Source organism: Oncorhynchus mykiss, chromosome 13 (assembly GCF_057628025.1).
Source record: "Oncorhynchus mykiss isolate SJ-2025 chromosome 13, ASM5762802v1, whole genome shotgun sequence".
NCBI classification, from domain to species: domain Eukaryota; kingdom Metazoa; phylum Chordata; class Actinopteri; order Salmoniformes; family Salmonidae; genus Oncorhynchus; species Oncorhynchus mykiss.
The window spans coordinates 63,965,178-63,987,374 of NC_143034.1; the positions used below are offsets into that span (position 1 = coordinate 63,965,178).

At 42.2% G+C, this 22,197-nt stretch overlaps 1 protein-coding gene across 2 annotated transcripts; it reads left to right on the top strand.

Moving 5' to 3' along the window:
• The first annotated feature begins 16 nt into the window (after positions 1-16).
• Positions 17-22,131, top strand: LOC118947904 (cytosolic Fe-S cluster assembly factor narfl). Of its 2 annotated transcripts, none has more exons than XM_090197155.1 (11): positions 17-154; positions 834-929; positions 1,258-1,401; positions 1,566-1,698; positions 1,820-1,954; positions 16,901-17,019; positions 18,719-18,848; positions 18,971-19,043; positions 19,268-19,405; positions 19,737-19,894; positions 20,227-22,131. In XM_090197155.1, exons 1-11 carry the CDS (start codon positions 89-91, stop codon positions 20,466-20,468), a joined length of 1,434 nt encoding a protein of 477 aa, XP_090053281.1. In that variant the 5' UTR covers positions 17-88; the 3' UTR covers positions 20,469-22,131. The 2 variants fall into 2 exon arrangements, with proteins under 2 accessions (XP_090053281.1, XP_090053282.1); XM_090197156.1 differs by having other exon boundaries at positions 1,569-1,698.
• The last annotated feature ends 66 nt before the right edge of the window (positions 22,132-22,197 follow it).

Sequence of the window (22,197 nt, forward strand, 5' to 3'; positions counted from 1 at the left end):
CTGGTTGGTATGAGAGAAGCACATTCTCTGACGAAACATCTTTACGACATTCAAAGTAAACACAAACTGCTTTACAGCAGCACTAAACATGGTGTCCCAATTTAGCGGTGTTTTGCAGTTGACAGATCTAGATGATTTTATCACTCCTTCCCAGGTAAATAACACTTAACCATACAACAATCATGTTATTAAACACGTTTTATATAATTTTAGCATAGGTATAATGTGGTTATTTTAATGTTAATGACTCACTGGTCGCCACTCTCAGTAGCTAGTTAGCTAGCTAGCTACTGTAGTTAGCTAACCTCTAAAGTACTGGCTAGCTGTCAAATAGAGTATGATCTGTCCAACTCCAAATGCGTATATTGTGTTATTGGCATTGCTGTGTAAATTGATTGAAGCAATGGTGGTTTCAATTGAACCCGCTTTTGTTCTTTTTTTTAACCTAGTTAACTCGTAGCGGATGCTGGTGGGGGAGCTTTAGGAGGACGGGCTCATTGTTATGACTGGAATGAGATCATTAGAATGGATTCAGAGATGTTGTTTCCTTCCAGCCTCCTCTACTACCTAGTTGCTTTGCGCTCTCGCTAGGTCATCGAAATGACATGTGACTCATTTGACTAGCTAACGTTAACTAGTTAACTTCCTAGGTTGAATAACTTAGCCAAAGATGTCCACTTGTATCTGTCATCAGACACACCATTAGTTCCTTTTACTTTAATTTAATTGGTTCTTGTACTGTAAGCACGATGTGACTAAGCTAGCTAGTATTGTTTGGGATTGTACTTTCCCCCCTAAACTGATTGCTACTTGCTCCCCTTGTCCTTTCTTAGGAATGTGTGAAACCAGTCAAGGTGGAGAAGAAGCAAGGCCGATCTGTGGCTAAAATTCAAATAGAAGATGATGGGAGCTATTTCCAGGTTAAACAGGTGCGTATGCTTCAATGTTTCCCACATAGTGACCACAGCTGGAGCTGTGATGATGTTACATTGACTAACATGTCAACTGGCATGAGCCTACTTCACTGAGGGTGAATCTCAAAACGTTCTTGTTGCTCTTCTCATCTCTCCTTCACCTGAACTTGTTCTGAAGACACAGGATCGGTAAAAGCAATATGGCTGCCTTATGGGATTTGTTTTGTCAAGTACTTTCTCAAATTAATTTAAGCAGCAGATGCTACTTTTTGAGACAAACTTTTTCTTTCTCACTGTTAACCTACAGTACAATATTACTCCAACTTGTTCTTTGTGTCTCCAGGATGGTGGAAAGCAGAAGCTGGAGAAAGCTAAGATCACTCTGAATGACTGCCTGGCCTGCAGTGGCTGCATCACCTCAGCTGAGAGTGTCCTTATCACACAGCAGAGTCATGAAGAGATTTACAGGGTGCTACGCAGCAACACGGTAGTGTGTGTGTGTGTGTGTGTGTGTGTGTGTGTGTGTTGGCATCCATCTGAAGACCCACAAACAGGACCCACCAGTCATACTCAACCCAGCGTGTTTAGTGATGATGATGGTGTCTGTATCTGTCTCCTCTGTGTGTAACTAGTCTCCCTTCATCTCCCCAGCAGGCAGGTGTAGCAGAGCAGAAGGTGGTGGTGGTGTCTGTGTCCCCACAGTCCAGAGCCTCCCTGGCAGCACGCTACGGCCTGAGCAGCAGTGAGGCAGGCAGGAGGCTCACCGCCTTCTTCAAGGGTCTGGGTGAGTGCGAAGGTTAAAAGATAAACCTTTGTGTATCTGTGTAATATAGGACATCGGTTTATCTGACACATTAGTGAGATACATTATATTTAGATAAAATATACTGACTGTTGTGTTTCAGGGGTTCACCACGTGTTTGACACCAGCTTCAGCAGGACCTTCAGCCTGTTGGAGAGTCAGAGAGAGTTTGTGGAGCGGTTCCATCGGAAGGAGCAAGACAAGCAGGCCCTGCCCATGCTAGCCTCTGCCTGCCCAGGTAACCAGCTGTACCTCAACACCTTAACTAGACCCTGATTATCTCCAGGTCAGAATCCTTCCAATAGAACTTCAGAAACCAGGGCCCAATTTCACAAAGTTCATCAGATTAGAAGTGGTGGGTACTTCTATTTGTCCTGTTTCACACATGTACAAGTGTGTTTTAATTTGAAATGTGTTTTTTGCATATCCCAACTCCCTCTGAGACACCCTAGGAGAGTGGGGTCACGGCCAGAAGAGGGAATAAGAGGGGGGACAGATCATCTCATACTCTGACACACTTTATAAATATAGGCCCTGGTCTCTTCCAGGTCCAGTAATAATACAGGCTTGTCTTCAGGTCCTGTAATAATACAGGCTTGTCTTCAGGTTAATTAATAATACAGGCTTGTGTTGTCTTCAGGTTCATTAATAATACAGGCTTGTGTTGTCTTCAGGTCCATTAATAATACAGGCTTGTGTTGTCTTCAGGCCCTGTAATAATACAGGCTTGTGTTGTCTTCAGGTCCTGTAATAATACAGGCTTGTGTTGTCTTCAGGTCCATTAATAATACAGGCTTGTGTTGTCTTCAGGTTCATTAATAATACAGGCTTGTGTTGTCTTCGGGTCCTGTAATAATACAGGCTTGTGTTGTCTTCAGGTTCATTAATAATACAGGCTTGTGTTGTCTTCAGGTCCTGTAATAATACAGGCTTGTGTTGTCTTCAGGCCCTGTAATAATACAGGCTTGTGTTGTCTTCAGGCCCTGTAATAATACAGGCTTGTTTTGTCTTCAGGTTCATTAATAATACAGGCTTGTGTTGTCTTCAGGCCCTGTAATAATACAGGCTTGTGTTGTCTTCAGGCCCTGTAATAATACAGGCTTGTGTTGTCTTCAGGTCCTGTAATAATACAGGCTTGTGTTGTCTTCAGGCCCTGTAATAATACAGGCTTGTGTTGTCTTCAGGCCCTGTAATAATACAGGCTTGTGTTGTCTTCAGGTCCTGTAATAATACCGGCTTGTGTTGTCTTCAGGCCCTGTAATAATACAGGCTTGTGTTGTCTTCAGGCCCTGTAATAATACAGGCTTGTGCTGTCTTCAGGTTCATTAATAATACAGGCTTGTGTTGTCTTCAGGCCCTGTAATAATACAGGCTTGTGTTGTCTTCAGGTCCTGTAATAATACAGGCTTGTGTTGTCTTCAGGCCCTGTAATAATACAGGCTTGTGTTGTCTTCAGGTCCTGTAATAATACAGGCTTGTGTTGTCTTCAGGCCCTGTAATAATACAGGCTTGTGTTGTCTTCAGGTCCTGTAATAATACAGGCTTGTGTTGTCTTCAGGCCCTGTAATAATACAGGCTTGTGTTGTCTTCAGGTCCTGTAATAATACAGGCTTGTGTTGTCTTCAGGCCCTGTAATAATACAGGCTTGTGTTGTCTTCAGGTCCTGTAATAATACAGGCTTGTGTTGTCTTCAGGTTCATTAATAATACAGGCTTGTGTTGTCTTCAGGTTCATTAATAATACAGGCTTGTGTTGTCTTCAGGTCCTGTAATAATACAGGCTTGTGTTGTCTTCAGGCCCTGTAATAATACAGGCTTGTGTTGTCTTCAGGCCCTGTAATAATACAGGCTTGTGTTGTCTTCAGGCCCTGTAATAATACAGGCTTGTGTTGTCTTCAGGTCCTGTAATAATACAGGCTTGTGTTGTCTTCAGGTTCATTAATAATACAGGCTTGTGTTGTCTTCAGGTCCTGTAATAACACAGGCTTGTGTTGTCTTCAGGTCCTGTAATAATACAGGCTTGTGTTGTCTTCAGGCCCTGTAATAATACAGGCTTGTGTTGTCTTCAGGTCCTGTAATAATACAGGCTTGTGTTGTCTTCAGGTTCATTAATAATACAGGCTTGTGTTGTCTTCAGGTCCATTAATAATACAGGCTTGTGTTGTCTTCAGGTCCTGTAATAATACAGGCTTGTGTTGTCTTTAGGCCCTGTAATAATACAGGCTTGTGTTGTCTTCAGGTCCATTAATAATACAGGCTTGTGTTGTCTTCAGGTCCTGTAATAATACAGGCTTGTGTTGTCTTCAGGTTCATTAATAATACAGGCTTGTGTTGTCTTCAGGCCCTGTAATAATACAGGCTTGTGTTGTCTTCAGGTCCTGTAATAATACAGGCTTGTGTTGTCTTCAGGTTCATTAATAATACAGGCTTGTGTTGTCTTCAGGTCCTGTAATAACACAGGCTTGTGTTGTCTTCAGGTCCTGTAATAATACAGGCTTGTGTTGTCTTCAGGCCCTGTAATAATACAGGCTTGTGTTGTCTTCAGGTTCATTAATAATACAGGCTTGTGTTGTCTTCAGGTCCATTAATAATACAGGCTTGTGTTGTCTTCAGGTCCTGTAATAATACAGGCTTGTGTTGTCTTCAGGTCCTGTAACAATACAGGCTTGTGTTGTCTTCAGGGCCTGTAATAATACAGGCTTGTCTTCAGGTCCTGTAATAATACAGGCTTGTGTTGTCTTCAGGTCCTGTAATAATACAGGCTTGTGTTGTCTTCAGGTCCTGTAATAATACAGGCTTGTGTTGTCTTCAGGCCCTGTAATAATACAGGCTTGTGTTGTCTTCAGGCCCTGTAATAATACAGGCTTGTGTTGTCTTCAGGCCCTGTAATAATACAGGCTTGTGTTGTCTTCAGGTCCTGTAATAATACAGGCTTGTGTTGTCTTCAGGTTCATTAATAATACAGGCTTGTGTTGTCTTCAGGTCCATTAATAATACAGGCTTGTGTTGTCTTCAGGTCCTGTAATAATACAGGCTTGTGTTGTCTTCAGGCCCTGTAATAATACAGGCTTGTGTTGTCTTCAGGTCCTGTAATAATACAGGCTTGTGTTGTCTTCAGGCCCTGTAATAATACAGGCTTGTGTTGTCTTCAGGTCCTGTAATAATACAGGCTTGTGTTGTCTTCAGGCCCTGTAATAATACAGGCTTGTGTTGTCTTCAGGTCCTGTAATAATACAGGCTTGTGTTGTCTTCAGGCCCTGTAATAATACAGGCTTGTGTTGTCTTCAGGTCCTGTAATAATACAGGCTTGTGTTGTCTTCAGGTTCATTAATAATACAGGCTTGTGTTGTCTTCAGGTTCATTAATAATACAGGCTTGTGTTGTCTTCAGGTCCTGTAATAATACAGGCTTGTGTTGTCTTCAGGTCCTGTAATAATACAGGCTTGTGTTGTCTTCAGGCCCTGTAATAATACAGGCTTGTGTTGTCTTCAGGCCCTGTAATAATACAGGCTTGTGTTGTCTTCAGGTCCTGTAATAATACAGGCTTGTGTTGTCTTCAGGTTCATTAATAATACAGGCTTGTGTTGTCTTCAGGTCCTGTAATAACACAGGCTTGTGTTGTCTTCAGGTCCTGTAATAATACAGGCTTGTGTTGTCTTCAGGCCCTGTAATAATACAGGCTTGTGTTGTCTTCAGGTCCTGTAATAATACAGGCTTGTGTTGTCTTCAGGTTCATTAATAATACAGGCTTGTGTTGTCTTCAGGTCCATTAATAATACAGGCTTGTGTTGTCTTCAGGTCCTGTAATAATACAGGCTTGTGTTGTCTTTAGGCCCTGTAATAATACAGGCTTGTGTTGTCTTCAGGTCCATTAATAATACAGGCTTGTGTTGTCTTCAGGTCCTGTAATAATACAGGCTTGTGTTGTCTTCAGGTTCATTAATAATACAGGCTTGTGTTGTCTTCAGGCCCTGTAATAATACAGGCTTGTGTTGTCTTCAGGTCCTGTAATAATACAGGCTTGTGTTGTCTTCAGGTTCATTAATAATACAGGCTTGTGTTGTCTTCAGGTCCTGTAATAACACAGGCTTGTGTTGTCTTCAGGTCCTGTAATAATACAGGCTTGTGTTGTCTTCAGGCCCTGTAATAATACAGGCTTGTGTTGTCTTCAGGTCCTGTAATAATACAGGCTTGTGTTGTCTTCAGGTTCATTAATAATACAGGCTTGTGTTGTCTTCAGGTCCATTAATAATACAGGCTTGTTTTGTCTTCAGGTCCTGTAATAATACAGGCTTGTGTTGTCTTCAGGTCCTGTAACAATACAGGCTTGTGTTGTCTTCAGGGCCTGTAATAATACAGGCTTGTCTTCAGGTCCTGTAATAATACAGGCTTGTGTTGTCTTCAGGTTCATTAATAATACAGGCTTGTGTTGTCTTCAGGTCCATTAATAATACAGGCTTGTGTTGTCTTCAGGTCCTGTAATAATACAGGCTTGTGTTGTCTTCAGGTCCTGTAACAATACAGGCTTGTGTTGTCTTCAGGGCCTGTAATAATACAGGCTTGTCTTCAGGTCCTGTAATAATACAGGCTTGTGTTGTCTTCAGGTCCTGTAATAATACAGGCTTGTGTTGTCTTCAGGTCCTGTAATAATACAGGCTTGTGTTGTCTTCAGGCCCTGTAATAATACAGGCTTGTGTTGTCTTCAGGCCCTGTAATAATACAGGCTTGTGTTGTCTTCAGGCCCTGTAATAATACAGGCTTGTGTTGTCTTCAGGTCCTGTAACAATACAGGCTTGTGTTGTCTTCAGGGCCTGTAATAATACAAGCTTGTCTTCAGGTCCTGTAATAATACAGGCTTGTGTTGTCTTCAGGTCCTGTAATAATACAGGCTTGTGTTGTCTTCAGGTCCTGTAATAATACAGGCTTGTGTTGTCTTCAGGTCCATTAATAATACAGGCTTGTGTTGTCTTCAGGTCCTGTAATAACACAGGCTTGTGTTGTCTTCAGGCCCTGTAATAATACAGGCTTGTGTTGTCTTCAGGTCCATTAATAATACAGGCTTGTGTTGTCTTCAGGTCCTGTAATAATACAGGCTTGTGTTGTCTTTAGGCCCTGTAATAATACAGGCTTGTGTTGTCTTCAGGTCCATTAATAATACAGGCTTGTGTTGTCTTCAGGTCCTGTAATAACACAGGCTTGTGTTGTCTTCAGGCCCTGTAATAATACAGGCTTGTGTTGTCTTCAGGTCCTGTAATAATACAGGCTTGTGTTGTCTTCAGGCCCTGTAATAATACAGGCTTGTGTTGTCTTCAGGTCCTGTAATAATACAGGCTTGTGTTGTCTTCAGGTTCATTAATAATACAGGCTTGTGTTGTCTTCAGGTTCATTAATAATACAGGCTTGTGTTGTCTTCAGGTCCTGTAATAATACAGGCTTGTGTTGTCTTCAGGTCCTGTAATAATACAGGCTTGTGTTGTCTTCAGGCCCTGTAATAATACAGGCTTGTGTTGTCTTCAGGCCCTGTAATAATACAGGCTTGTGTTGTCTTCAGGTCCTGTAATAATACAGGCTTGTGTTGTCTTCAGGTTCATTAATAATACAGGCTTGTGTTGTCTTCAGGTCCTGTAATAACACAGGCTTGTGTTGTCTTCAGGTCCTGTAATAATACAGGCTTGTGTTGTCTTCAGGCCCTGTAATAATACAGGCTTGTGTTGTCTTCAGGTCCTGTAATAATACAGGCTTGTGTTGTCTTCAGGTTCATTAATAATACAGGCTTGTGTTGTCTTCAGGTCCATTAATAATACAGGCTTGTGTTGTCTTCAGGTCCTGTAATAATACAGGCTTGTGTTGTCTTTAGGCCCTGTAATAATACAGGCTTGTGTTGTCTTCAGGTCCATTAATAATACAGGCTTGTGTTGTCTTCAGGTCCTGTAATAATACAGGCTTGTGTTGTCTTCAGGTTCATTAATAATACAGGCTTGTGTTGTCTTCAGGCCCTGTAATAATACAGGCTTGTGTTGTCTTCAGGTCCTGTAATAATACAGGCTTGTGTTGTCTTCAGGTTCATTAATAATACAGGCTTGTGTTGTCTTCAGGTCCTGTAATAACACAGGCTTGTGTTGTCTTCAGGTCCTGTAATAATACAGGCTTGTGTTGTCTTCAGGCCCTGTAATAATACAGGCTTGTGTTGTCTTCAGGTCCTGTAATAATACAGGCTTGTGTTGTCTTCAGGTTCATTAATAATACAGGCTTGTGTTGTCTTCAGGTCCATTAATAATACAGGCTTGTGTTGTCTTCAGGTCCTGTAATAATACAGGCTTGTGTTGTCTTCAGGTCCTGTAACAATACAGGCTTGTGTTGTCTTCAGGGCCTGTAATAATACAGGCTTGTCTTCAGGTCCTGTAATAATACAGGCTTGTGTTGTCTTCAGGTCCTGTAATAATACAGGCTTGTGTTGTCTTCAGGTCCTGTAATAATACAGGCTTGTGTTGTCTTCAGGCCCTGTAATAATACAGGCTTGTGTTGTCTTCAGGCCCTGTAATAATACAGGCTTGTGTTGTCTTCAGGCCCTGTAATAATACAGGCTTGTGTTGTCTTCAGGTCCTGTAATAATACAGGCTTGTGTTGTCTTCAGGTTCATTAATAATACAGGCTTGTGTTGTCTTCAGGTCCATTAATAATACAGGCTTGTGTTGTCTTCAGGTCCTGTAATAATACAGGCTTGTGTTGTCTTCAGGCCCTGTAATAATACAGGCTTGTGTTGTCTTCAGGTCCTGTAATAATACAGGCTTGTGTTGTCTTCAGGCCCTGTAATAATACAGGCTTGTGTTGTCTTCAGGTCCTGTAATAATACAGGCTTGTGTTGTCTTCAGGCCCTGTAATAATACAGGCTTGTGTTGTCTTCAGGTCCTGTAATAATACAGGCTTGTGTTGTCTTCAGGCCCTGTAATAATACAGGCTTGTGTTGTCTTCAGGTCCTGTAATAATACAGGCTTGTGTTGTCTTCAGGTTCATTAATAATACAGGCTTGTGTTGTCTTCAGGTTCATTAATAATACAGGCTTGTGTTGTCTTCAGGTCCTGTAATAATACAGGCTTGTGTTGTCTTCAGGTCCTGTAATAATACAGGCTTGTGTTGTCTTCAGTCCCTGTAATAATACAGGCTTGTGTTGTCTTCAGGCCCTGTAATAATACAGGCTTGTGTTGTCTTCAGGTCCTGTAATAATACAGGCTTGTGTTGTCTTCAGGTTCATTAATAATACAGGCTTGTGTTGTCTTCAGGTCCTGTAATAACACAGGCTTGTGTTGTCTTCAGGTCCTGTAATAATACAGGCTTGTGTTGTCTTCAGGCCCTGTAATAATACAGGCTTGTGTTGTCTTCAGGCCCTGTAATAATACAGGCTTGTGTTGTCTTCAGGTTCATTAATAATACAGGCTTGTGTTGTCTTCAGGTCCATTAATAATACAGGCTTGTGTTGTCTTCAGGTCCTGTAATAATACAGGCTTGTGTTGTCTTTAGGCCCTGTAATAATACAGGCTTGTGTTGTCTTCAGGTCCATTAATAATACAGGCTTGTGTTGTCTTCAGGTCCTGTAATAATACAGGCTTGTGTTGTCTTCAGGTTCATTAATAATACAGGCTTGTGTTGTCTTCAGGCCCTGTAATAATACAGGCTTGTGTTGTCTTCAGGTCCTGTAATAATACAGGCTTGTGTTGTCTTCAGGTTCATTAATAATACAGGCTTGTGTTGTCTTCAGGTCCTGTAATAACACAGGCTTGTGTTGTCTTCAGGTCCTGTAATAATACAGGCTTGTGTTGTCTTCAGGCCCTGTAATAATACAGGCTTGTGTTGTCTTCAGGTCCTGTAATAATACAGGCTTGTGTTGTCTTCAGGTTCATTAATAATACAGGCTTGTGTTGTCTTCAGGTCCATTAATAATACAGGCTTGTGTTGTCTTCAGGTCCTGTAATAATACAGGCTTGTGTTGTCTTCAGGTCCTGTAACAATACAGGCTTGTGTTGTCTTCAGGGCCTGTAATAATACAGGCTTGTCTTCAGGTCCTGTAATAATACAGGCTTGTGTTGTCTTCAGGTCCTGTAATAATACAGGCTTGTGTTGTCTTCAGGTCCTGTAATAATACAGGCTTGTGTTGTCTTCAGGCCCTGTAATAATACAGGCTTGTGTTGTCTTCAGGCCCTGTAATAATACAGGCTTGTGTTGTCTTCAGGCCCTGTAATAATACAGGCTTGTGTTGTCTTCAGGTCCTGTAATAATACAGGCTTGTGTTGTCTTCAGGTTCATTAATAATACAGGCTTGTGTTGTCTTCAGGTCCATTAATAATACAGGCTTGTGTTGTCTTCAGGTCCTGTAATAATACAGGCTTGTGTTGTCTTCAGGTCCTGTAATAATACAGGCTTGTGTTGTCTTCAGGTCCTGTAACAATACAGGCTTGTGTTGTCTTCAGGGCCTGTAATAATACAGGCTTGTCTTCAGGTCCTGTAATAATACAGGCTTGTGTTGTCTTCAGGTCCTGTAATAATACAGGCTTGTGTTGTCTTCAGGTCCTGTAATAATACAGGCTTGTGTTGTCTTCAGGTCCTGTAATAATACAGGCTTGTGTTGTCTTCAGGCCCTGTAATAATACAGGCTTGTGTTGTCTTCAGGCCCTGTAATAATACAGGCTTGTGTTGTCTTCAGGCCCTGTAACAATACAGGCTTGTGTTGTCTTCAGGTCCTGTAACAATACAGGCTTGTGTTGTCTTCAGGGCCTGTAATAATACAGGCTTGTCTTCAGGTCCTGTAATAATACAGGCTTGTGTTGTCTTCAGGCCCTGTAATAATACAGGCTTGTGTTGTCTTCAGGTCCTGTAATAATACAGGCTTGTGTTGTCTTCAGGCCCTGTAATAATACAGGCTTGTGTTGTCTTCAGGTCCTGTAATAATACAGGCTTGTGTTGTCTTCAGGCCCTGTAATAATACAGGCTTGTGTTGTCTTCAGGTCCTGTAATAATACAGGCTTGTGTTGTCTTCAGGTTCATTAATAATACAGGCTTGTGTTGTCTTCAGGTTCATTAATAATACAGGCTTGTGTTGTCTTCAGGTCCTGTAATAATACAGGCTTGTGTTGTCTTCAGGTCCTGTAATAATACAGGCTTGTGTTGTCTTCAGGCCCTGTAATAATACAGGCTTGTGTTGTCTTCAGGCCCTGTAATAATACAGGCTTGTGTTGTCTTCAGGTCCTGTAATAATACAGGCTTGTGTTGTCTTCAGGTTCATTAATAATACAGGCTTGTGTTGTCTTCAGGTCCTGTAATAACACAGGCTTGTGTTGTCTTCAGGTCCTGTAATAATACAGGCTTGTGTTGTCTTCAGGCCCTGTAATAATACAGGCTTGTGTTGTCTTCAGGTCCTGTAATAATACAGGCTTGTGTTGTCTTCAGGTTCATTAATAATACAGGCTTGTGTTGTCTTCAGGTCCATTAATAATACAGGCTTGTGTTGTCTTCAGGTCCTGTAATAATACAGGCTTGTGTTGTCTTTAGGCCCTGTAATAATACAGGCTTGTGTTGTCTTCAGGTCCATTAATAATACAGGCTTGTGTTGTCTTCAGGTCCTGTAATAATACAGGCTTGTGTTGTCTTCAGGTTCATTAATAATACAGGCTTGTGTTGTCTTCAGGCCCTGTAATAATACAGGCTTGTGTTGTCTTCAGGTCCTGTAATAATACAGGCTTGTGTTGTCTTCAGGTTCATTAATAATACAGGCTTGTGTTGTCTTCAGGTCCTGTAATAACACAGGCTTGTGTTGTCTTCAGGTCCTGTAATAATACAGGCTTGTGTTGTCTTCAGGCCCTGTAATAATACAGGCTTGTGTTGTCTTCAGGTCCTGTAATAATACAGGCTTGTGTTGTCTTCAGGTTCATTAATAATACAGGCTTGTGTTGTCTTCAGGTCCATTAATAATACAGGCTTGTGTTGTCTTCAGGTCCTGTAATAATACAGGCTTGTGTTGTCTTCAGGTCCTGTAACAATACAGGCTTGTGTTGTCTTCAGGGCCTGTAATAATACAGGCTTGTCTTCAGGTCCTGTAATAATACAGGCTTGTGTTGTCTTCAGGTCCTGTAATAATACAGGCTTGTGTTGTCTTCAGGTCCTGTAATAATACAGGCTTGTGTTGTCTTCAGGCCCTGTAATAATACAGGCTTGTGTTGTCTTCAGGCCCTGTAATAATACAGGCTTGTGTTGTCTTCAGGCCCTGTAATAATACAGGCTTGTGTTGTCTTCAGGTCCTGTAATAATACAGGCTTGTGTTGTCTTCAGGTTCATTAATAATACAGGCTTGTGTTGTCTTCAGGTCCATTAATAATACAGGCTTTTGTTGTCTTCAGGTCCTGTAATAATACAGGCTTGTGTTGTCTTCAGGTCCTGTAACAATACAGGCTTGTGTTGTCTTCAGGGCCTGTAATAATACAGGCTTGTCTTCAGGTCCTGTAATAATACAGGCTTGTGTTGTCTTCAGGTCCTGTAATAATACAGGCTTGTGTTGTCTTCAGGTCCTGTAATAATACAGGCTTGTGTTGTCTTCAGGCCCTGTAATAATACAGGCTTGTGTTGTCTTCAGGCCCTGTAATAATACAGGCTTGTGTTGTCTTCAGGCCCTGTAATAATACAGGCTTGTGTTGTCTTCAGGTCCTGTAACAATACAGGCTTGTGTTGTCTTCAGGGCCTGTAATAATACAGGCTTGTCTTCAGGTCCTGTAATAATACAGGCTTGTGTTGTCTTCAGGTCCTGTAATAATACAGGCTTGTGTTGTCTTCAGGTCCTGTAATAATACAGGCTTGTGTTGTCTTCAGGCCCTGTAATAATACAGGCTTGTCTTCAGGTTCATTAATAATACAGGCTTGTGTTGTCTTCAGGTCCTGTAATAATACAGGCTTGTCTTCAGGTTCATTAATAATACAGGCTTGTGTTGTCTTCAGGTCCATTAATAATACAGGCTTGTGTTGTCTTCAGGCCCTGTAATGATACGGGCTTGTGTTGTCTTCAGGTCCTGTAATAATACAGGCTTGTGTTGTCTTCAGGTCCTGTAATAATACAGGCTTGTGTTGTCTTCAGGCCCTGTAATAATACAGGCTTGTGTTGTCTTCAGGCCCTGTAATAATACAGGCTTGTGTTGTCTTCAGGTCCTGTAATAATACAGGCTTGTCTTCAGGTCCTGTAATAATACAGGCTTGTGTTGTCTTCAGGCCCTGTAATAATACAGGCTTGTGTTGTCTTCAGGCCCTGTAATAATACAGGCTTGTGTTGTCTTCAGGCCCTGTAATAATACAGGCTTGTGTTGTCTTCAGGTCCTGTAATAATACAGGCTTGTGTTGTCTTCAGGCCCTGTAATAATACAGGCTTGTGTTGTCTTCAGGTCCTGTAATAATACAGGCTTGTGTTGTCTTCAGGCCCTGTAATAATACAGGCTTGTGTTGTCTTCAGGCCCTGTAATAATACAGGCTTGTGTTGTCTTCAGGCCCTGTAACAATACAGGCTTGTGTTGTCTTCAGGTCCTGTAATAATACAGGCTTGTGCTGTCTTCAGGCCCTGTAATAATACAGGCTTGTGTTGTCTTCAGGTCCTGTAATAATACAGGCTTGTGTTGTCTTCAGGCCCTGTAATAATACAGGCTTGTGTTGTCTTCAGGTCCTGTAATAATACAGGCTTGTGTTGTCTTCAGGTCCTGTAATAACACAGGCTTGTGTTGTCTTCAGGCCCTGTAATAATACAGGCTTGTGTTGTCTTCAGGCCCTGTAATAATACAGGCTTGTGTTGTCTTCAGGCCCTGTAATAATACAGGCTTGTGTTGTCTTCAGGCCCTGTAATAATACAGGCTTGTGTTGTCTTCAGGTCCTGTAATAATACAGGCTTGTGTTGTCTTCAGGTTCATTAATAATACAGGCTTGTGTTGTCTTCAGGTCCTGTAATAATACAGGCTTGTGTTGTCTTCAGGTCCTGTAATAATACAGGCTTGTGTTGTCTTCAGGCCCTGTAATAATACAGGCTTGTGTTGTCTTCAGGCCCTGTAATAATACAGGCTTGTGTTGTCTTCAGGTCCTGTAATAATACAGGCTTGTGTTGTCTTCAGGTTCATTAATAATACAGGCTTGTGTTGTCTTCAGGTCCTGTAATAACACAGGCTTGTGTTGTCTTCAGGTCCTGTAATAATACAGGCTTGTGTTGTCTTCAGGCCCTGTAATAATACAGGCTTGTGTTGTCTTCAGGTCCTGTAATAATACAGGCTTGTGTTGTCTTTAGGCCCTGTAATAATACAGGCTTGTGTTGTCTTCAGGTCCATTAATAATACAGGCTTGTGTTGTCTTCAGGTCCTGTAATAATACAGGCTTGTGTTGTCTTCAGGTTCATTAATAATACAGGCTTGTGTTGTCTTCAGGCCCTGTAATAATACAGGCTTGTGTTGTCTTCAGGTCCTGTAATAATACAGGCTTGTGTTGTCTTCAGGTTCATTAATAATACAGGCTTGTGTTGTCTTCAGGTCCTGTAATAACACAGGCTTGTGTTGTCTTCAGGTCCTGTAATAATACAGGCTTGTGTTGTCTTCAGGCCCTGTAATAATACAGGCTTGTGTTGTCTTCAGGTCCTGTAATAATACAGGCTTGTGTTGTCTTCAGGTTTATTAATAATACAGGCTTGTGTTGTCTTCAGGTCCATTAATAATACAGGCTTGTGTTGTCTTCAGGTCCTGTAATAATACAGGCTTGTGTTGTCTTCAGGTCCTGTAACAATACAGGCTTGTGTTGTCTTCAGGGCCTGTAATAATACAGGCTTGTCTTCAGGTCCTGTAATAATACAGGCTTGTGTTGTCTTCAGGTCCTGTAATAATACAGGCTTGTGTTGTCTTCAGGTCCTGTAATAATACAGGCTTGTGTTGTCTTCAGGCCCTGTAATAATACAGGATTGTGTTGTCTTCAGGCCCTGTAATAATACAGGCTTGTGTTGTCTTCAGGCCCTGTAATAATACAGGCTTGTGTTGTCTTCAGGTCCTGTAATAATACAGGCTTGTGTTGTCTTCAGGTTCATTAATAATACAGGCTTGTGTTGTCTTCAGGTCCATTAATAATACAGGCTTGTGTTGTCTTCAGGTCCTGTAATAATACAGGCTTGTGTTGTCTTCAGGTCCTGTAACAATACAGGCTTGTGTTGTCTTCAGGGCCTGTAATAATACAGGCTTGTCTTCAGGTCCTGTAATAATACAGGCTTGTGTTGTCTTCAGGTCCTGTAATAATACAGGCTTGTGTTGTCTTCAGGTCCTGTAATAATACAGGCTTGTGTTGTCTTCAGGCCCTGTAATAATACAGGCTTGTGTTGTCTTCAGGCCCTGTAATAATACAGGCTTGTGTTGTCTTCAGGCCCTGTAATAATACAGGCTTGTGTTGTCTTCAGGCCCTGTAATAATACAGGCTTGTGTTGTCTTCAGGTCCTGTAACAATACAGGCTTGTGTTGTCTTCAGGGCCTGTAATAATACAGGCTTGTCTTCAGGTCCTGTAATAATACAGGCTTGTGTTGTCTTCAGGTCCTGTAATAATACAGGCTTGTGTTGTCTTCAGGTCCTGTAATAATACAGGCTTGTGTTGTCTTCAGGCCCTGTAATAATACAGGCTTGTCTTCAGGTTCATTAATAATACAGGCTTGTGTTGTCTTCAGGTCCTGTAATAATACAGGCTTGTGTTGTCTTCAGGTCCTGTAATAATACAGGCTTGTGTTGTCTTCAGGTCCTGTAATAATACAGGCTTGTGTTGTCTTCAGGTCCTGTAATAATACAGGCTTGTGTTGTCTTCAGGCCCTGTAATAATACAGGCTTGTCTTCAGGTTCATTAATAATACAGGCTTGTGTTGTCTTCAGGTCCTGTAATAATACAGGCTTGTGTTGTCTTCAGGTCCTGTAATAATACAGGCTTGTGTTGTCTTCAGGCCCTGTAATAATACAGGCTTGTCTTCAGGTTCATTAATAATACAGGCTTGTGTTGTCTTCAGGCCCTGTAATAATACAGGCTTGTCTTCAGGTTCATTAATAATACAGGCTTGTGTTGTCTTCAGGTCCATTAATAATACAGGCTTGTGTTGTCTTCAGGCCCTGCAATAATACGGGCTTGTGTTGTCTTCAGGTCCTGTAATAATACAGGCTTGTGTTGTCTTCAGGTCCTGTAATAATACAGGCTTGTGTTGTCTTCAGGCCCTGTAATAATACAGGCTTGTGTTGTCTTCAGGCCCTGTAATAATACAGGCTTGTGTTGTCTTCAGGTCCTGTAATAATACAGGCTTGTCTTCAGGTCCTGTAATAATACAGGCTTGTGTTGTCTTCAGGCCCTGTAATAATACAGGCTTGTGTTGTCTTCAGGCCCTGTAATAATACAGGCTTGTGTTGTCTTCAGGTCCTGTAATAATACAGGCTTGTGTTGTCTTCAGGCCCTGTAATAATACAGGCTTGTGTTGTCTTCAGGTCCTGTAATAATACAGGCTTGTGTTGTCTTCAGGCCCTGTAATAATACAGGCTTGTGTTGTCTTCAGGTCCTGTAATAATACAGGCTTGTGTTGTCTTCAGGCCCTGTAATAATACAGGCTTGTGTTGTCTTCAGGCCCTGTAACAATACAGGCTTGTGTTGTCTTCAGGTCCTGTAACAATACAGGCTTGTGCTGTCTTCAGGCCCTGTAATAATACAGGCTTGTGTTGTCTTCAGGTCCTGTAATAATACAGGCTTGTGTTGTCTTCAGGCCCTGTAATAATACAGGCTTGTGTTGTCTTCAGGCCCTGTAATAATACAGGCTTGTGTTGTCTTCAGGCCCTGTAATAATACAGGCTTGTGTTGTCTTCAGGCCCTGTAATAATACAGGCTTGTGTTGTCTTCAGGCCCTGTAATAATACAGGCTTGTGTTGTCTTCAGGCCCTGTAATAATACAGGCTTGTGTTGTCTTCAGGCCCTGTAATAATACAGGCTTGTGTTGTTTTCAGGCCCTGTAATAATACAGGCTTGTGTTGTCTTCAGGCCCTGTAATAATACAGGCTTGTGTTGTCTTCAGGCCCTGTAATAATACAGGCTTGTGTTGTCTTCAGGCCCTGTAATAATACAGGCTTGTGTTGTCTTCAGGCCCTGTAATAATACAGGCTTGTGTTGTCTTCAGGTTGGATCTGCTATGCAGAGAAAACCCATGGAGAGTTCATCCTGCCCTACGTCAGCTCCACCCGCTCCCCACAGCAGATGATGGGCTCTCTGGTGAAGGGCTTCTTCGCTGGCCAGCAGGTTGGTCGGGGCTCATTGACACTAGAGTCCTGCATAGGTCTGTTTTTTTGGAGCTGCACCCACCCCGCTCCAGCCACATAAATTCTGAGCCTACCCGACATCAAGAGAGATCTTTCTGTGCAATCCGACCGAGCCGCATAAAATTGTTCTGCGAGTTGATCCTTCAACCCTGCCAAATAACATCTATTTATTTAGTGTTTGTGACTCCTGTGTAGTAGGCTAATATTCTTCTTCCCTGCATGAATGAATTTGTCTGCATGTCTATTCAACATGAATTAAGAACCATATATATTTTTTCTTCACTATGCCTATGCAATGCGTCACATTGATAACTCAAATTGCTTTGTAAAAAGGAGCCTTCCAATTAACCTTCTTACCTCATTAGAGCCTGTAGCCGACATAACGAAACAAGACCTTTACATTCAATATTGTTTAGATAATCAAATAATTGAATTGAAACTTAAAGGGATTCCCTGGTACTTTTGTATACTTTGTAGCCAGTAGTTCTGAAAGTAGCATCCACGAGCTAAAAGTGGTCCCCGATAATGGTGTACTACATCACATATTTGCAGATATGTGCTCCATGTCATTGCTCTCTCTCTTGCTCTGCTGTGTGTGATTCTTGCTAGTTGTCTCTCAAATAGCGATGGGCTGGAACTTGAATTGCTAGGGGGCTGGCCCATGTGGGGGAAGTTAGGGAAAATGGCACACCACATCTTACAGAAAACAGTCGCTTTTAAACTAGGGATTTTGTGGTTAATTGAGGTAAGACAGTAATTCTGCTCATAGATTAGCCGTATATAAACTACACATTGACACATCCAGCCCAAAGCGGGAGGTTTAAAAAATATTGACAAGTCACTAAAGTACTTATTCCCAGAATAACTTATTTACTAGGCTGCACTTTTACCAGCAGCACTGGTTTAAATGTTATATGTCCTGCGTACGGTCTACATGTACGACAGCCTGAATTAACACAATCATCCACTAATAATGACCTGAATTATCATAAACATAAACACATACCTGCTTGCTCTTTTTGCAGGCTGTGCATCCATCTAGCGAGTTGTTGACCGTGTCCATAATGACTCGCGCAGCACCTGTTTCCACGATTGTGTATTCCTCCATCAGAACTTTTCTTTCTTTGTCCTGTTACTTTAGCCATTTTCGCATGGAGAGAGGCTAGCCAGGGGAAGTCAACTTGGCAATGTATTCTTACGTGGGGGAAGGGAACATAAGCTCTACATATGGACAAATAAAAATGTTTCAGCTCGACACAAATAATGGACAGTTCCCTGCTGGTAGCCTTCTATGTCTGCCTCACCGCTCACAGAATGGAATTCACATAATGCAAAACGACCAGCTCCTGGGTTTGTAAAAAAAAAGAAGTGTTTTCTTGATTTAAAAAGCTTCTGACCTGCAATATAATTGTTCGGAACCGGAAGCCCCCCAATAATTCCGCCAGCTGATGATGCAGGAGTCTGACATTCAGCGATGAAGACTGCAGGGTTAAATATCTAGATGTTAGTTTTGGAATAGACTAAATGGAGTCAGGTGATCTAGATCAGAGATGGAGAGTAACGTTTAATAGATGATAAGAATTTGTGTTCATTTTGGATGATGATTCCATCATGTCTGTATAGTAGGATGAGATCTTCTAAGAGATATGACTGACAGGTGTGTGTTGTTGTTGTTGCAGGGCCTGAACCCACAGCAGATCTACCATGTGACTGTGATGCCCTGCTATGATAAGAAACTGGAGGCCTCCAGGCCTGACTTCTACCTGGAGGAGGCTGACACCAGAGAGGTGGACTGTGTCATCACTTCAGGTAGGGAGGACATGAAACCACTATGGCAGATAATATTCAAAGTCTCTGTGTGTGTTTTCTGTTTTGAATCACATTTTTAAATGTACATTTTCTGATGTCTGTTTCTGTTTATTTCATGACAGGAGAAGTTCTGAAGATGCTAGAGGAAGAGAAAATGTTGCTCAGCGATGTGGAGCCAGCCCCATTAGATACAATGTAAGGGTTTGAACCTCATCTTTTACCTATAAATTAATACATACGTGTGTGTCAGGAGAACTCCAGAAGGTGTGTGTGTGTGTGTGTGTGTGTGTGTGTGTGTGTGTGTGTGTGTGTGTGTGTGTGTGTGTGTGTGTGTGTGTGTGTGTGTGTGTGTGTGTGTGCAGCGTGCGTCAGAAGAACTCTACACTTGCTGATGTGTGCATGCACTTGTGTCCCTGCAGGTTCAGCAGTGTGTGTGGTGATGAGTTGCTGGGCCATGCAGGGAGCGGTTCAGGAGGATACCTCCATCATGTGTTCACACACGCTGCCAGACAGCTGTTTGGAGAGGAGGTGAAGGAGCTCACCTACAAGACACTCAAGTAAGTCAGTCTGGCCCTGCAGTATTAAAGCCCTGTTAGGAGCTCACCTCTGCTAATTGGTTAGCTTTCACTTAATTGTGTCAACTGTGAAATAGTGCAGGCAAAATACTCAGTCTCTCTTCATTTCCATGAGATGTGCAGGGAAGTCTGTCTCTGCTTCCTATCAGCCATGGATGTATAGATTTGTTGAGAAGAATAACCCTGAGATTAGAGCATGTTTAAGAAACAGCGTTTCTGATTGGACAAATCCAAGTTGTCCTTCCCTGTTTCAGTCTGATTTATTGTATTTGGTGCCTAATGAACACAACCCTGATTAACCTGTCCCCTTTAGGAACAAGGACTTCCAGGAGGTGACCCTGGAAAGGGACGGTGTGGTCGTGCTGCGTTTCGCCACAACCTACGGTTTCCGCAACATCCAGAACCTGGTGCAGAAACTCAAGAGGGGAAAGTCACCCTACCACTTCGTAGAGGTCATGGCCTGTCCGTCAGGTGAGGAAAGAGGAGGCTTTGTTTGTTGGTTTACATTTGCGTTTAATATAAACACAAGATACTATATACAAATGCATGTTTTTTTTCATCCCACATTCAAGTGGGTGGAATTGAATTATGTCTCGTCCATTGATTTTTTTACTGCTATGGTTGAAGTCTCTATTCTACATCTGCACAGAAGCTACCACAGGCAGCAGCTAGTGTTAGAAAACACACTGCGTGAATTCCCCTGGGGAATGTTTCCTGTTTGTAATGGCATTTTTTTGGTTCAAGTCAAAGTGAACTTGTAAAACCAGTTGTGTGTTGTGTTTCCTCACTGTGTGTGTATACAGGTTGTCTGAATGGGGGAGGCCAGGTGAAGCCCTTACCAGAGCAGAACAACAAGGAGTTGCTGCAGCAGGTGGAGGATCTGTACAAGGAGGAGCGCCCTCTAGTGCCAGAGGAGGACCAGCACGTGGCAGAGCTTTACCAGTCCTGGCTACAGAGTGTAGGAGAGGAGAGAGCCAGGGAGCTGCTGCACACACAGTACCATGCAGTGGACAAGGCCACCAACGGACTCCTTGTCAAATGGTGAAGAAGAGGGTGAAAGGATGTTGAAGGGTTTCTGTAAGTGAATGGTCTGTCCTCAAGTGTCAGGGTGCATCTCAAGTGTCTAAAGTAGCCCTCTCTGTTTCATCTCCATTGAGTTTAACACAGGTTAGGTGGAAGCAACATGGCCGGTTCTTGTTGGGTATTTTCTGTCACCTGTCTTAGTTCTTTAATATCAGTAGAAATAAAGAAAAAGGCATGATGCACATACATTTTGTCTATTGAGATGCATCCCTATTCTAGGATTATTTGAACCATTTGAGTGAAATCACACAACTTGACCTTGGGTTAATGTTTATGCTCCATATGTACTGGATGACTGAATTTAGCACTTTCCTTCACCGTCTCTTTGTCTCTCTCCTCTACCGTCTCTTTGTCTCTCTCCTCTACCGTCTCTTTGTCTCTCTCCTCTACCGTCTCTGTCTCTCTCCTCTACCGTCTCTTTGTCTCTCTCCTCTACCGTCTCTTTGTCTCTCTCCTCTACCGTCTCTTTGTCTCTCTCCTCTACCGTCTCTTTGTCTCTCTCCTCTACCGTCTCTTTGTCTCTCTCCTCTACCGTCTCTTTGTCTCTCTCCTCTACCGTCTCTGTCTCTCTCCTCTACCGTCTCTTTGTCTCTCTCCTCTACCGTCTCTTTGTCTCTCTCCTCTACCGTCTCTGTCTCTCTCCTCTACCGTCTCTTTGTCTCTCTCCTCTACCGTCTCTTTGTCTCTCTCCTCTACCGTCTCTTTGTCTCTCTCCTCTACCGTCTCTTTGTCTCTCTCCTCTACCGTCTCTTTGTCTCTCTCCTCTACCGTCTCTGTCTCTCTCCTCTACCGTCTCTTTGTCTCTCTCCTCTACCGTCTCTTTGTCTCTCTCCTCTACCGTCTCTTTGTCTCTCTCCTCTACCGTCTCTTTGTCTCTCTCCTCTACCGTCTCTGTCTCTCTCCTCTACCGTCTCTTTGTCTCTCTCCTCTACCGTCTCTTTGTCTCTCTCCTCTACCGTCTCTTTGTCTCTCTCCTCTCTCTCTGCTTTTAAGAACCCCTCATTTCTTTTCTCTGTCTATCCATCCCTCTATCCTTCTGTCTGTGCTTAAAGGACTGTCTGTCAGATCAAATAGAGCATTATCGCCAAGTGCTTAATTACTGTGGTGGCCTGTCATTTATTTATTTGAAAATAAAAGAGACTCTAGGAGCTCAGATGCAAAAATTTGATGAAAACAGCTTGGTTGTTGAAACGTTGGCAATTCAATTTTTGCATCTGAGCTCCTAGAGTGTGCGGCTCTCTTTTCAAGTTTTCTACTCCGCTAGCCAGCACCTAGCCAGCACCTTGCCTAAATAGGTGTGCGTTAATTTTTCTTCTAGATCTGTCATTTATTTATACCAATATAAAGCCTGTATACATTCAGGCTATAGATTGTATACGCACAAGCTAATTCATACCAGACCACTGGTATGGTTGGGATAATTATTACTACATTTAAGTGTGCACTAATTATGAATACAGCAGCAAATTCTGTTATTTCTCTTGTATGCACTGAAAAGGATTTGGACTCTTGAAATGTTTTCTGATGGAATTCTAAAGAAATATTTTAGTTTAAATGAATATCATTTCTGCCTTATTTATAATAAATCTATGATACATATTTTGCATATTAAAATGTTAGTGTAACTTTCAAGTACGTTATTCACCATGCACCAGCAGTCATTGATATACATACTGACACGATACTGAGGA